Source organism: Nymphalis io, chromosome 3, assembly GCF_905147045.1.
Source record: "Nymphalis io chromosome 3, ilAglIoxx1.1, whole genome shotgun sequence".
Lineage (NCBI taxonomy): Eukaryota > Metazoa > Arthropoda > Insecta > Lepidoptera > Nymphalidae > Nymphalis > Nymphalis io.
Genome location: NC_065890.1, coordinates 7125651 through 7140078, shown reverse-complemented (window position 1 = coordinate 7140078; position 14428 = coordinate 7125651). Strand labels below are relative to the sequence as shown.

Here is a 14428-nt window from a genome sequence, read left to right as displayed (position 1 = left end):
ATATGTTTATGTATGTATATTATATATATTATGTGTGTATATTTTTTGTAACATTTGAACAACTCAAAAAGGAAACGGCTAAGTACTCTTTTTTCTCTGTATAATTAGTAAAAGTATAATATACAAATTTGAAAAAGCGTTTTAAGAAAAATGAAAGTTACTAATAAATATTGATTCTTATCTTATGAAAATTACTAATAAATATTGATTCTCATCTTATTATAATTCTTTCTAACAAGTTAAAAAAAATAACTGCACTTTATTTATGAATGCATGAATAGGTAATAAAACTGTCAATGTCATTATTTAAAATAATCAATATTCAGTACTACTAGAAATTGGTTATTAAAACATACTAAAAATCGCTTAATTATATTTTAATTTGCAGAATGAATTATAAACGATATAGAAGTGCTAAAGTATCTGTTCAAGCTGTTGCCGAAAAATATAGTTAGTTCTAAAATTTATAAAATCAAAATGTTGGGGCGTAAACAAAGTCTAAAAGGAGAGCCAGTGCTAGCAGATTATGGACCAGAAGAATCACTCAATGAAAGTGCTGATATCGAATGGGTAAATAAAGTAAGTATTTGTAGACATTGTAAAAATAGTCGCTTGTAGATAAAATTATTTCGAATGAAAACAATATTTTTATTTCCAGTTATGGGTCAGAAGAATTTTAAGGTTCTGTGCTCTCCTCAGTTTGATGTCTGTTTCCTTAAATACGCCGAAATCATTCGAAAAATATCCCTATCTTCAGACTGTAACATTTGCTGTTGATTGTTGTGTTACACTATTATTTACAGCTGAAATGATTGCCAAAATGCACATCAGAGGAATTCTTAAGGTATGGAGTTTTTCATTTGGACAACACCGTTAGTTAATATTTTTGAAATAATATGAGTAATTTTACTTGTTTTTTTTTTAAAGAAACATCTCATCAAACTTTAATATAATATTCCTTTAACAGGGTGATGTTGCTTACCTAAAAGATCATTGGTGCCAATTTGATGCTTCCATGGTTTTCTTTCTTTGGGTGTCAGTCTTACTTCAAATGTTTGAGCTAACTGGAATTGTGCCAAGATATAGTTATTTGAGTATATTAAGAGCTCCCAGACCTCTTATAATGATCAGGTTTTTAAGGGTGTTTTTAAAGTTCTCTATGCCAAAATCAAGAATAAATCAAATATTTAAGTAAGTGCAAATCTGATAAGCAATATATGCAAGATTTATTTTAATTTAAAACCAAATATTCACTTTATATTTATTTCTTAAATAAAATATAAATAAGACAGCATGTTATACAGTAAAAAGAAAACTGATAGTGTGTCTATGGGATTAATTTGCTAATAGTTTTCTACTTCTTTGCAGGAGATCAAGCCAACAAATATACAATGTAACCCTCTTTTTCCTTTTCTTCATGTCCCTGTACAGCTTGTTAGGTGTACAATTTTTTGGAGAGTTAACGCATCACTGTGTTAGAAATACTACCAATCCCAAGTTAGTCATCAGTATAATGCATATTTTTATATATTTAAAAATGTTGTTTAGTACTACTGTTCATGTGTATAATTTTTTTTTTAGTGAAATAACTATTAACTCACTAGCCATCCCAGATACATTTTGCTCACCCGAACCAAACTCTGGTTACCAATGCCCTGCAGGAATGAAATGTATTAAGCTTAATTTGTCAAAGTATATAATGGGTTTCAATGGATTTGAGGAATTTGGTAATAAATGAAATGATATAATACATAATACAAAAGCAATAAAAAACTTTTTATTTAGTTAAATTGCAACATATCACACCTTTTTACTTTCAGCAACAAGTCTATTCACCGTTTATCAAGCATCTTCGCAAGAAGGATGGGTATTTATAATGTATAGAGCTATTGACTCTTTACCAACCTGGAGGTCAGCTCTTTATTTCAGGTACAAAATATATTGACATTTAAAATTGAAAATTTATACATTATAATAATAACATTTATATATCATGTTTTAATTTAAATTTCAGTACAATGATATTTTTCTTGGCCTGGCTAGTGAAAAATGTATTTATAGCCGTTATTACTGAGACATTCAATGAAATAAGAGTGCAGTTTCAACAAATGTGGGGCGTAAGGAATCCTATAACAAAAGGGAGTACTACACAATTCTTTACTGGTGATGATAATGGATGGAAATTAGTGACTATTGATGAAAATAAACATTCAGGTAATGATCCAAAGATTTTTCTTACTAGAAGGCTTCTTTAATGAGAAAATATGATAATGTGATACATAATATAATATTTTCCTTTAATTTATATAATACTTTTTTAATGACACTAATTAACAAGTTTGGTTTTGACTTTTTTAGGAAGTGCACCAGAAATATTTCACAAAATGCTGCGATCAGCATACTTTCGTCTTATAGTTATGGGTGTTGTTCTGGCCAATGGTATAATCACAGCAACTATGAATTTTAAACATGATGATAACCCGAGGGAGTTCTTTTATGAAAAATATTATTACATTGAGGTACTATTTGCAACAGTAAAATATATTTCCATAAAAATTGTAAATTTTAGTGCTATAGATAAGTCTAACATGCTTAATTCAAATTATATTATAAACTTACTTGCAAAGATCGATCTTCAGATGTTATATGAAAATAAAATTTTCTCTCACTTGTGTAACAAATAGAAATCTTAAATAATAAAATAACTTTTAGTAAATTTTATCTTTTTTCATTCATATAACAAATAGCTATTGACATGAGATGCTTACTTTTTTGTTTATATTTCCAGATTGCTTTTACAATTTTTTTGGACCTAGAAGCTTTAATAAAAATATGGTGTCTGGGTTGGAAAGGTTATTTTAAGCATTCAGTTCACAAGTTTGAACTTCTTTTAGCTATTGGCACTACAATTCACATCATACCTCAACTTTACATGTCTGGATTCACATATTTTCAAGTAAATATTTATAACATATTTAAATTAAATGTAGATTGTGTAGTTAAATCTCGGATTGTGTTATCTGAAAGAGATGGCTAACAAGCCATAGGACTGCTCTCTGTGTAATGCAAATGTTTATCATAAATTACATTTATTTCTAAGTCCCAATTTTTTTTTCTTTAATTTAACTTTGTATTGTATGATAAAGTATATTAATAATAAATTCATCTGTAGGAAATGCTTTTCTAATATTTTTAGGTCCTTCGTATTGTGCGTCTTATTAAAGCTTCACCCCTATTGGAAGGATTTGTGTACAAGATTTTTGGACCAGGAAAAAAATTGGGCAGCCTCATCATATTTACCATGTGCTTACTAATAATAAGTTCTTCTATATCAATGCAATTATTTTGTTTCCTTTGTGAATTCACAAAATTTGAAACATTTCCAGAGGTAACTATTTCATTTAAATTATCTCTTTTTGTATCGATTTGCCCATAGTATTAAAAAAACAAATGGCGGTTACAAATGCAGTCTTTTGTTCTTTTTTTTATTTAATTACATTAAATACAACGCTGAAATTACTACATGTAATACAAAGTCTTCCGTCGTGTCTGTCTAAACACAATAAACTCAAAAACTACGGACCAGATTTTCATACGGTTTTCACCAATAGCCAGAGTGATTCAGATCGAAAACCAATAGACCCTTATCTACCGTAGCTGAGACAGGTAGCTCATATAAAAAAACTAATGTTATTGAACATTTTTAATTAACCTTGGTAATTATCTAACCGGTATTTAATATGACTTCCACGGGAGCTGTTGATCTGATGACTCCTACTATTTGTCACTTAGACTTACAACCGTCTTCTCCTGTCATTCTGCTTCCTTATATACAACAAACACACATCTCGTATGTTTGTCATCTATCATTATATGTTTTTACATTTTCAGGCTTTTATGTCTATGTTTCAAATATTAACTCAAGAAGCTTGGGTAGAGGTAATGGATGAAACCATGGTCCGGACAAGCCAAACACTGACTCCTCTCGTTGCCATCTACTTTATTCTATATCACCTGTTCGTGACGCTGGTGAGATATTATTTTTATTTACTCTGTGGAAATCGTGGTGGTCACGGTATTTCTTCATTCAGTTTTTATTTTCCAGATTGTACTATCACTTTTCGTTGCTGTAATTTTGGATAATCTAGAACTGGATGAAGATATTAAAAAACTGAAGCAGCTAAGATATCGCCAACAAAGTGCCGAAATCAAAGAAAGTTTGCCATTTCGTCTTCGAATATTTGAGAAGTTTCCAGACAGTCCACAAATGACCAAACTGCACAAAGTTCCGGGCGATTTTGTTTTACCAAAGGTACATCTGACATCTAGAATTTTAAAACAACCAATGTGCACACTACTTGAATTTAGAATAAAAATTAAAATTGCCATTAATTTGGTTGAAATGCGTTGTTAACATACCGATAATTCAATTAATAAGTTAAATTTGCCGTGTGTACTTTAAAGTCATCGCTGGCTGCTGTGCAGGTGCGCGAGTCGTTCATGCGGCAGTTCGTGTGCGAGGTGGACGGCGACGAGGAGGCGGGCACCGCGGCGGGCGGCGCGGCGGGCGCGGGGGACGCGCGGGTGGTGAACGGCGACTTGTCGCGGCGCGCCTTCGAGTACATCGGCGAGGACAAGATCGCCTTCCCCTACCGCAAGCGGTGCCTCGTCAAGACGCTCACCGTGGCGCCGCCCTCGCAGCGCCCGAGTTCCGCGCTCCGGAAGCACGTCGTTGCGTCCATTATCAAGCGAGTCCTTAAACTCTCCTCCATATTTACTTTTTTTATCTATATCATGTACTCAAACCCGTTATCGTTAATTAAAAAATTAAATTATTTTAAAATAAATCAGAAATAACTTTTAAAATATAGGATCTAATAGTATTTTTTTACAACTTATTTAATTTTTTTATTTTATTTTCTTTTTATTTTCAGGTAGCGTTCTTTATTTTATTTGAGGTACCTTTATGTTTTGCTTAGTCACTCGTATTGTCACTCTAATTTATCGTTTGTAATAAATATTAATACAAAACTATATACATTTTTAGCGATTCTAATAACCATCGTCGGCTGGTGCTCGGGGATTCAGCCATGCTGGCGACGGGAGGGAAGTCCGGTCTCAAATCTCAAGGAACAGTGTCCAGTGCTAAGCAACTCCGTGTCGACCAGAAAAAGTATATCGATTGGAACCTCTATTTTATTCTCCCACATCAACATCACAATATATTTTAAAATTCTCTCAATCAGTCTCAATGTTGTATAAATAATTCTTTAAAAATAGTGTATTATAAGATTAATTTTAAGTTCGATGTGAAATTGCAATCAATTCCTCCGTCATGGTTACATCAGAACATCTAACAATCCAAAGATTCGGCTCGCGATCTATCCGTCGGTCGGTCCGCAGCGGCTCGATCAAGCTGAAGCAGACGTACGAGCACCTGCTGGAGAACGGCGACATCGGCGCCGCGTCGCGCGTCGTGCCGTCGTCGCGCGCGCGCCCGCCCTACCTCGACATCCGCCTGCTGCAGGCCAAGCGCCAGCAGGCCGAGATGAGACGGTACCGACCGCGCTGTCACAGACAATACATATGTAGCTAAACATTTATTTTTTTGCTTAAAACGAATCGTTTTAATTACTAAATCAATCATCTATATAAGTATGTATTTACAAAAGAAAAGTGGTATATCAGTTGTCTGGTTTCCATAGCACAAGCAACATTAACCTTAATTTAGGATCAGATGGCCGTGTGTGAACAATGTCCCAGGATATTATTATTATTAATTGTTATAATATTGGACATATTCTGTGAGAATTTGATTTAAACGAAGAACACAATTGTTTAGTTTTTTAACAAAACTCATAAATCCTTTAATTTTGTTTACTTGTACAATTACAATGTTTGTTTGTAAACAGCACAGTCAACGTATATTCTTGAGACCGGTAAAAAATTATATTATTTATCTAATAAAATATGTTTATATTATTGAGGGGCAAATTTTATTTTAGTGTCCAAGGGAAGAAATAACATCAATATTACGGCTAACTTGGCTACTTTAAGTTGGTAAAGGTTTAACGACCCTAGACGCTAAAGGGATTCGAATACTTATTGTATTATGTAAATCATTCGCTGCAGCAACCAGCGTGAGGAAGACCTGCGCGAGAACCACCCGTTGTTCGACACGCCGCTGCTCATCGTGCCCCGAGAGTCCCGCTTCCGCAAGATCTGCCGCGCCATCGTGGACGCGCGGTACGACGCGCGCCTGCGGGACCCCGTCACCGGAAACGAGAGGAAGGTGCATTACAAGAGCTTCCAGTAAGTACACCCATGATAATTGTGCAAGCTCGTCTGGGTAGGTACCACCCACTCATCAGATATTCTACCGCAAAACAGCAGTACTTGGTATTGTTGTGTTCCGGTTTGAAGGGTGAGTGAGCCAGTGTAATTACAGGCACAAGGGACATAACATCTTAGTTCCCAAGGTCGATGGCGCATTGGTGATGTAAGCGATGGTTCACATTTCTTACAGTGCCAATGTCTAAGGGCGTTGGTGATCACTTACCATCAGGTGGCCCATATGCTCGTCCGCCTTCCTATTCTATAAAAAAAAACATCAAATATGAGTTTAACTAGTTTGAAGCGAATGATACTTTTGTGAACATAGAAGAGCTATGTGCTGATCGCATTGAATTTTTATATAAAGGTTTGTTTATCTTTTTTCTCCCGCCAATGAAAGGGACTAAATGAACATTAATATACTTTTTTTTTGTTTTAGCAATTTCCTCGGCCTCGTTACATATTTAGACTGGGTTATGATAATGGTCACCACGTTGTCGTGTTTGTCAATGATGTTCGAAACGCCTACTTATAGAGTTATGGAAAATTTTGTGCTACAGGTGAGTTATGATATATACTTAGTATAACTAAATTACGCCAGATCTTTCATGCAATAACTTTTTTCTTCTTCAACAGATAGCAGAGTATGGATTCGTTGTATTTATGAGCTTGGAACTGGCATTAAAGATTTTAGCGGATGGATTATTCTTCACACCTAAAGCTTACCTCAAAGACGCCGCTGCCGTGTTGGATGTATTCATCTACATCGTAAGTAAAAGCGAAATTATGTTATTTTTTCCTTCCGATTTTATGTTCCAAGTTCACAATAGCACGTGGGGGTCATATGGGCGCAGGTGTCGCTGACGTTCCTGTGCTGGATGCCGCCGCGCGTGCCGCCGGGCTCGGCCGCACAGATGCTGATGATCCTGCGCTGCGTGCGGCCGCTGCGTATCTTCACGCTCGTGCCGCACATGCGCAAGGTGGTCTACGAGCTGTGTCGCGGGTTCAAGGAGATCCTGCTGGTATGATCCTATAGGTTTTATTAAACACTATGAAACTCACATTCACATTTTTAAACAAACATCTCTAGATTGATATAGTATTTTGATATAATTCAAATGTATATATTTAATACATATATTACAAAAACTAAGAAACGAATCGTGTTAATTTTGCTGTGGAATGAATCAAAAAGTTAAAGGTTCGTAAAATGTTCCAGACTCAAATTCAAACTGTTTCTTGGCATTTTTCGATCAGATATTTACGTGAGAGGAGATATAGACGTGAAAATGACAAACAGTGTGTAGAAAAGTAAAGAAAATGTAATTTACAGGTCTCGACGCTGCTTATACTTTTGATGTTCGTTTTCGCGAGCTACGGAGTACAATTATACGGTGGAAGGTGAAATTTACTTTCCATATCGTATTTAAAAAAAAAATCTTGTTCAGTTATAATATTTCACAACGAATATTAAAATTCTTATATTCTTAGATTGGCTCGTTGCAACGACCCGACGATAACACGTCGCGAGGATTGCGTGGGCGTGTTCATGAGACGAGTGTTCGTTACGAAGATGAAGCTGCGACCCGGACCCAACGAGACCTTCCCATCTATGCTGGTGCCTAGAGTCTGGTCTGTATTATTTTTTAAATATGAATAGGGTAGGAAAAATATGGCACCTAATTTTATATAATTAAAAAAATGCCCGTAATGAAGGAGTTTCCATATTTTTAATTGAATTATAAAATAATAGGGGAATACAATCTTAGTTCCTATGGTTGGTGGCACATCGGTGGTTTAAGAAATGCATAATATTTTTTACAGCGCCAATGTCTTTGAGTGGTGACCACTTACCGTTTTGTTCATTTGCCCGTCCGCCTAACTCTATATAAATATATTATAGAATGATGTATATATTTTTTTCAGGGCTAATCCAAAACGCTTTAACTTCGACAACATCGGCGATGCGTTGTTAACTCTATTCGAAGTGCTCTCGTTCAAAGGATGGTTAGACGTTCGCGATGTTCTTATAAAAGCTTTGGGTCCGGTAAGCATTCCTTGGCTATTTATACCTAAATTAGATTAATTATAATATTAAAATAATTATTTATTTATAATTGAAATACTTGAAAAGTAATAATTGCAAAACATATTTTAATTTTATTAAACTCATATTTTTCTAATTTCACTATAGTACGATTAATTACGATAATTCTTAAGTATCGCACCTACGACTAAAGATAACTAAACAGCTTATTGTTGAGCTATCGGCCATCGGTTCATTAAATTTTCTAGGTACACGCTATTTACATACATGTATACATATTCTTGGGCTGTATGATTGGATTGACATTATTCGTTGGCGTCGTCATAGCCAACTATTCGGAAAATAAAGGAACTGCTTTATTGACCGTCGATCAGAGACGGTGGTAAGTTTGTATATATAATAATAAGTAATGATCAGCTGTCAATGACCTTGGATAACGTAAACCGTATTAGTAAAAGCTTTGCATATGTAACTTAAGTTTTAGCGATACTTTGGAAACTGTTATTAATGATTTCACTTATCAATTACTTGAAGTAAATTTTTGTATGTACTTATCCATTTAGTAAACTTTTTTATACTTTTCTTATGTTTTAAAGAGAGAGCTGTTCTGTGTCACACATTTTTTATTAAAGTATATATTGGTAAAACTGCGATGTGATATATTATTAATTGTTTTTCTAGGTGTGATCTTAAGAAGAGGCTAAAAATCGCTCAGCCTTTACATTTACCCCCTCGTCCAGATGGGAGGAAGGTGCGCGCATTCGCATACGATGTCACCCAAAATTTGACATTTAAAAGGGTCATTGCCATCGTAGTGCTGATCAACAGTGGACTATTAGCAGTAACGGTTCGTGTTTCATTATATTATTTTAAATAGACAACCTGACACTGCGACTTGCTCGTTGCTGAAACTGTTGGTACAATTAACTGGGTCGCCATGATGTCAATCCATTGCTGCCGCCCGCAGTGGTCGCGGCACTCGTCCAACACGGAGCGGCTGGCGATGACGTCGGCGCTGCTGACGCTGGTGTTCGTGGTGGAGGTGCTGCTGAAGACCATCGCCTTCACGCCGCGCGGCTACTGGCAGAGCCGCCGCAACCGCTACGACCTGCTCGTCACCGTCGCCGGCTGCATCTGGATATTCATGCACTTCACGCTGCAGGTGACATATCCGTGCCTCCGAGAAGTGTCGCTTAAAGTGTATCAATTAATCTTACAATATAAAAACTCTATTTGTATACATTTCAGAACGACCTCTCGTACTTCGTCGGCTTCATGGTGGTGATCCTGAGGTTTTTCACGATAACGGGCAAGCACACGACGCTGAAGATGTTGATGTTGACGGTCGGCGTGAGCGTGTGCAAGAGTTTCTTCATCATATTCGGCATGTTCCTGCTCGTGTTCTTCTACGCGCTCGCCGGCACCATCGTGTTCGGAAACGTGAAGTACGGAGAAGGCATAGGAAGGTAATTCAATTTTACTATGGTGAAATCGTACTAGTTAACAGGTTTTTTTTTTTTTTTTATAGAATAGGAAGGTGGACGAGCATATGGGCAACCTGATGGTAAGTGGTCACCAAACGCCCTTAGACATTGGCATTCTAAGAAATATCAACCATCGCTTATAGCCAATGCGCCACCAACCTTGGGAACTAAGATTTTATGTCCCTTGTGCCTGTAATTACACTGGCTCACTCACCCTTCAAACCGGAACACAACAATATCAAGTATTGCTGTTTTGCGGTAGAATATCTGATAAGTGGGTGGTACCTACCCAGACGAGCTTGCACAAAGCCCTACCACCAGTAGTTCACTCGCCATTCAAACCGGTACACTCTTAAGACTTAGTAGTACTGTTTAGTGGTAGAATAAGTGATGTGTAGGTACTACGAAATCGAGATTGCACAAAGCCTTACCATCAAGTAATAGTGCTAATCAAGTACGTGTGATCAGGCAAGAGTAGGTTTCACGCTACACATAAAATTAAATTTAAATAAAATATTTACTTATGTTGTCACTTCACCTTATTTTATAATTTAAATGTAAATTTCTTGTAGTTTAGACGGCTTGCTTCAATATAGTTGACCTGTATTAATGCGCGCGCCTCGCGCAGGCGGGCGAACTTCAACTCGCCGATCCACAGCGTGGCGATGCTGTTCCGCATCGTGACGGGCGAGGACTGGAACAAGATCATGCACGACTGCATGGTGGCGCCGCCCTACTGCACGCCCGCCGACAACTACTGGGAGACCGACTGCGGGAACTTCACCGCCTCGCTCGCCTACTTCTGCACCTTCTACGTCATCATCACCTACATCGTGCTCAACCTGCTCGTAGGTGCGCGCCCTCTATCTTTGTATCTGCTTAGCTTAGCTAGAGCTATTCTGTAAACAGTCACTTCTTGTCTCACTCGTGAAATGTGGTAAACCAACTTTTTCCAATCGACTGACGCTTTTGCTTACGAGAGAGATACGAAGAGGTTACAGAAGCTCTGCTGATGTCCGTTATCTTTTACAACACAATCCTTCTTCGGTAGTTAGTTATCCTTGTGCGTATGCTACAAAGACAATATGTATTTAGAAGTTAATGTTTTTCAGCTATAATTATGGAGAATTTCTCTCTATTTTACTCCAACGAAGAAGATGCTCTGCTGTCGTATGCTGACATAAGGAATTTCCAGAATACATGGAACATTGTAGATGTCCATCAAAAAGGAGTGATCCCTGTGAAAAAGGTACAACATTTAAGAATATAAATCAAAGTTACTTAAGAAAAAGTAAAGGATTCATTTGTAATAACAAATTTTTAGGTAAAGTTTATACTACGCCTACTAAAAGGCCGCCTGGAATGTGACACGCATAAGGAACGACTTCTGTTCAAGTACATGTGCTATGAACTTGAAAGGCTCCACAACGGCGAAGACGTGACATTCCACGATGTTATCAAGTGAGTGAATTATATATAAATACCTGCATATAGAAAGAACAAATGTTCTCCTCAAAAGGAGAGGCAACCTTAACCCAGCTGGCTGTTGTTTGCAGACTGATGCTTTATTTATACTTCGAAAGAATAATTCAAAATTATATGCCGTTTTACTTTCGCTTGTCATTATATTTTTGAATTAGAAATTATTGTTTGGTTTTTATTGATATTTGTGTAGACCTAACTGTTGGTTAAATTTGTATAATTACACAGTATCCGGTTATCAATATAGGCAATGAGAGTTTGTGTTTATAATTCATCTCGTGCTTGACGGTGAAGGAAAACATCGTGAGGAAACCTGAATGTGTCTGATTTCATTGAAATTCTGCCACATTCTATCAACCCGCATTGGAGCAGCGTGGAGAAGCTCCAAACCTTCTCCTCAAAAGTGAGAGGATGTCTTAGCCCAGCAGTGGGACATTAACAGACTGTTATTACAATGGAAGCAACCATTGTCCAAACTTAATTTGGCGCTGCAAATGTTGTTTTTAAGCCTAAATTATGTTTCAGTATGTTGTCCTATCGGACAGTTGATATTCGAAAGTCATTGCAAATGGAGGAGTTATTGGCACGTGAGGAATTTGAATTCCTTATTGAAGAAGAAGTGGCTAAGCAAACTATACGAACATGGCTCGAAGGTTGTTTGAAGAAAATCCGCGCTAATAGCAGTGTAAGTAAATTAACTTTTGAATACAAAAATAAAAAATATATTAATAATTGACCTTTACTCTAACAACGTGATTGTAAATGTTATAGAAACAGCAGACAAGCTTGATTGCTGGTTTAAGAAAAACAAATGAGCAACCGATAGATTTCAACAGCGAGAAGGAAAAGGAAAAACAAGAAAGTGAAACTCAGGTAATGTTAATGTTTTCTTTTTACCCCCACGTTCTACATTACAATGTTTTCGTTTATATTAACCGGCAAAGCTGGATTTAGATTGTTTGATTGAACATTATTTTAATTTTAACATTCGGTGATTTCAATAATCATTTATTGCGGACTAGCGGATTAACATGGAAAGCAATCTCATAGACCGAGATTATTGTACAATTTATAGCAACAACTGTGGAGCTTTATATAAAGGATTGCTAGAAATATAAAGTAAAAAATATATACTGTTACAAAGGTCGTCCGTTTGAAAATTAGTTCTTTAGTGCTTGTTCGCTTTAGTACGCGAGTGCGATGGCGGGCGCGGTCGCTATATATCATTTAAATGGTATGGCCAGAGATTGGCGTGTGCGGCTCTATCAAACGTTTGAGTTTGTTTGCGTGTGTTTCCGTCAAACTAACGCCTGCGCGTCTCGTACGCAGCGTTAAGTAAAATCAAGCAGTTTGAACTTATCGCTGGAAGTGATATCATGTTTTCATCATGTCTTTCAATAAAGAAAAGTTGACATACGAACAGAGTCGTTCTTAATGAGTTATGGAAAGAAATTGATGTATTTGCTACGGAGGGTATAATCGAGGATTGCGTCACGGTAGCATGCGAAAGCGATTCCGTGGCGCTGCTCGTTAAAACGGAAAGGGTAACGCTGGATTTTTAGTGGGTATTCCGATGTTCGAGGCGCACTCGGCGCCTTGGGGTAAACGCATAACGCGTTTTTCCAGCGATAAAAAAACGGTAAATCGAGGATTAAATAAATAAAATTTATTGTAACTGTATACAACTGCTAGTAAAAGTCACATTTGCGCTAATGCCTGGCAACTAATGTAAACATGAACTCGCTAATATCACCACGCTCGACGCCGCCCCTCCAGCCGTCCTTTGTACGGTACAAGACATGCCAATTGTAAAACCATATCTTATAAAATCAGACGTTATGAATTAAGTTTTGGTAGTATTCATACTAATCATACAACATACAATCGCATGAAAGTTGTAAATCTAAGGTTTTTTTATTATGACCTAACCACAATTTCAGCAAACAAGTGCGAACGTCGGTCGTGCAGAAATTACCGAATCAACATCTCAACCAATTATGTCAAGTAAGTCGATTCTTATGTAATACATACAATATGTTACTATTTTCTGAATTAATGTATTGTTGGTTTGTTAACTCGTTAGTCAAGTCAATGAAGCGAGCGACATCTAGGGGCTAGCTTATCGGCAGATCCGCAACGTGCCGTGCCGAAGCCGCCTGCACGGCTTTTCACATAAGCTCTAAACCTGGAATTTGGAAGTTGCCAATGTTCGCTATTTTGTACCCGCGAATGTTGTTCGCCCTATGCCTGAACTTTCTCCGGTGGTATTGGATACTCTCAGTATCTCTCAATCTAGGGAGTAGTGTATGTCTGGATAGGAGGACATTAATAATTCTGCTTAATTTACTTTTTTTAGACGTTGTCTCATCGTTTGATAGTCAACCTAAGCGTTCTTCTGGTAAAGGCCAATTTAAAAGATCCGGTCTACCATCAATGACGATACCGAGGTTAGTGGATTTCATCAATTGAATGAAATAAAACGTTTTCCTATAGTATTCCTATGACCGAATGATGGATGATGATTTTTTTACAATTTGTAGACCCGAAAGCCCGGTCAAGAAATATTTACAACCGACGCTGAGCGACCCACATCCCGCTTTGAATAAGAAAACAACAACTCGTAAGTTTCATCTCATGCGTTTTATCTGTAACGAGTCACACGATGTATATAAAGCTTGTCGGCCAGCGCCGGGCGCGCCGGGCGCGGCGGGGGTGGCGGGGGTGGCGGGGCGCGGCGCCGCCCGCAGCGCGCAGAGCTCGCACGCGGCGCAGGCGGCGCTGCACGACGTGCACTCGTGGTGGGGCGCGCAGCTCGCCGCGCTCTAGGCGCCTGCTGACCGCCGACTGCCGACTGCTTATACAGTTGGAGTAGATCCATATATCTTTATTTTTTTTAATAAGTTCGGAAAGAGCAAGTTTGTTTTCTATATATTTAAAGTACTAAATAAAAACAGTTTAAATAAATCTCAACTTGATTTTATTTAAAAAAAAATAAAACATCAATTTTATATAAGATTGGATATAATTTTTTTAATTTATAGTGTAAACTGTATAATTAACACGATATTAAAATCAATTGGAA

General features: G+C 37.1%; 1 protein-coding gene across 4 annotated transcripts; it reads left to right on the top strand.

Moving 5' to 3' along the window:
* The first annotated feature begins 338 nt into the window (after positions 1-338).
* LOC126780876 (sodium leak channel NALCN) lies at positions 339-14369 on the top strand. Of its 4 annotated transcripts, none has more exons than XM_050505542.1 (35): positions 339-579; positions 659-844; positions 968-1191; positions 1369-1497; positions 1582-1727; positions 1821-1929; positions 2015-2214; positions 2359-2519; positions 2789-2956; positions 3197-3388; positions 3892-4029; positions 4106-4312; positions 4486-4748; positions 5048-5173; positions 5404-5556; positions 6133-6312; positions 6773-6893; positions 6970-7101; positions 7188-7355; positions 7667-7734; positions 7825-7965; positions 8260-8380; positions 8629-8762; positions 9062-9227; positions 9348-9542; positions 9629-9846; positions 10493-10716; positions 10977-11113; positions 11189-11325; positions 11872-12031; positions 12118-12219; positions 13287-13350; positions 13703-13793; positions 13887-13966; positions 14033-14369. In XM_050505542.1, exons 1-35 carry the CDS (start codon positions 478-480, stop codon positions 14170-14172), a joined length of 5283 nt encoding a protein of 1760 aa, XP_050361499.1. In that variant the 5' UTR covers positions 339-477; the 3' UTR covers positions 14173-14369. The 4 variants fall into 4 exon arrangements, with proteins under 4 accessions (XP_050361499.1, XP_050361498.1, XP_050361500.1 ...); XM_050505541.1 differs by having other exon boundaries at positions 5368-5556; XM_050505543.1 differs by lacking the exon at positions 2789-2956 and having other exon boundaries at positions 5368-5556.
* Positions 14370-14428: the final 59 nt, after the last annotated feature.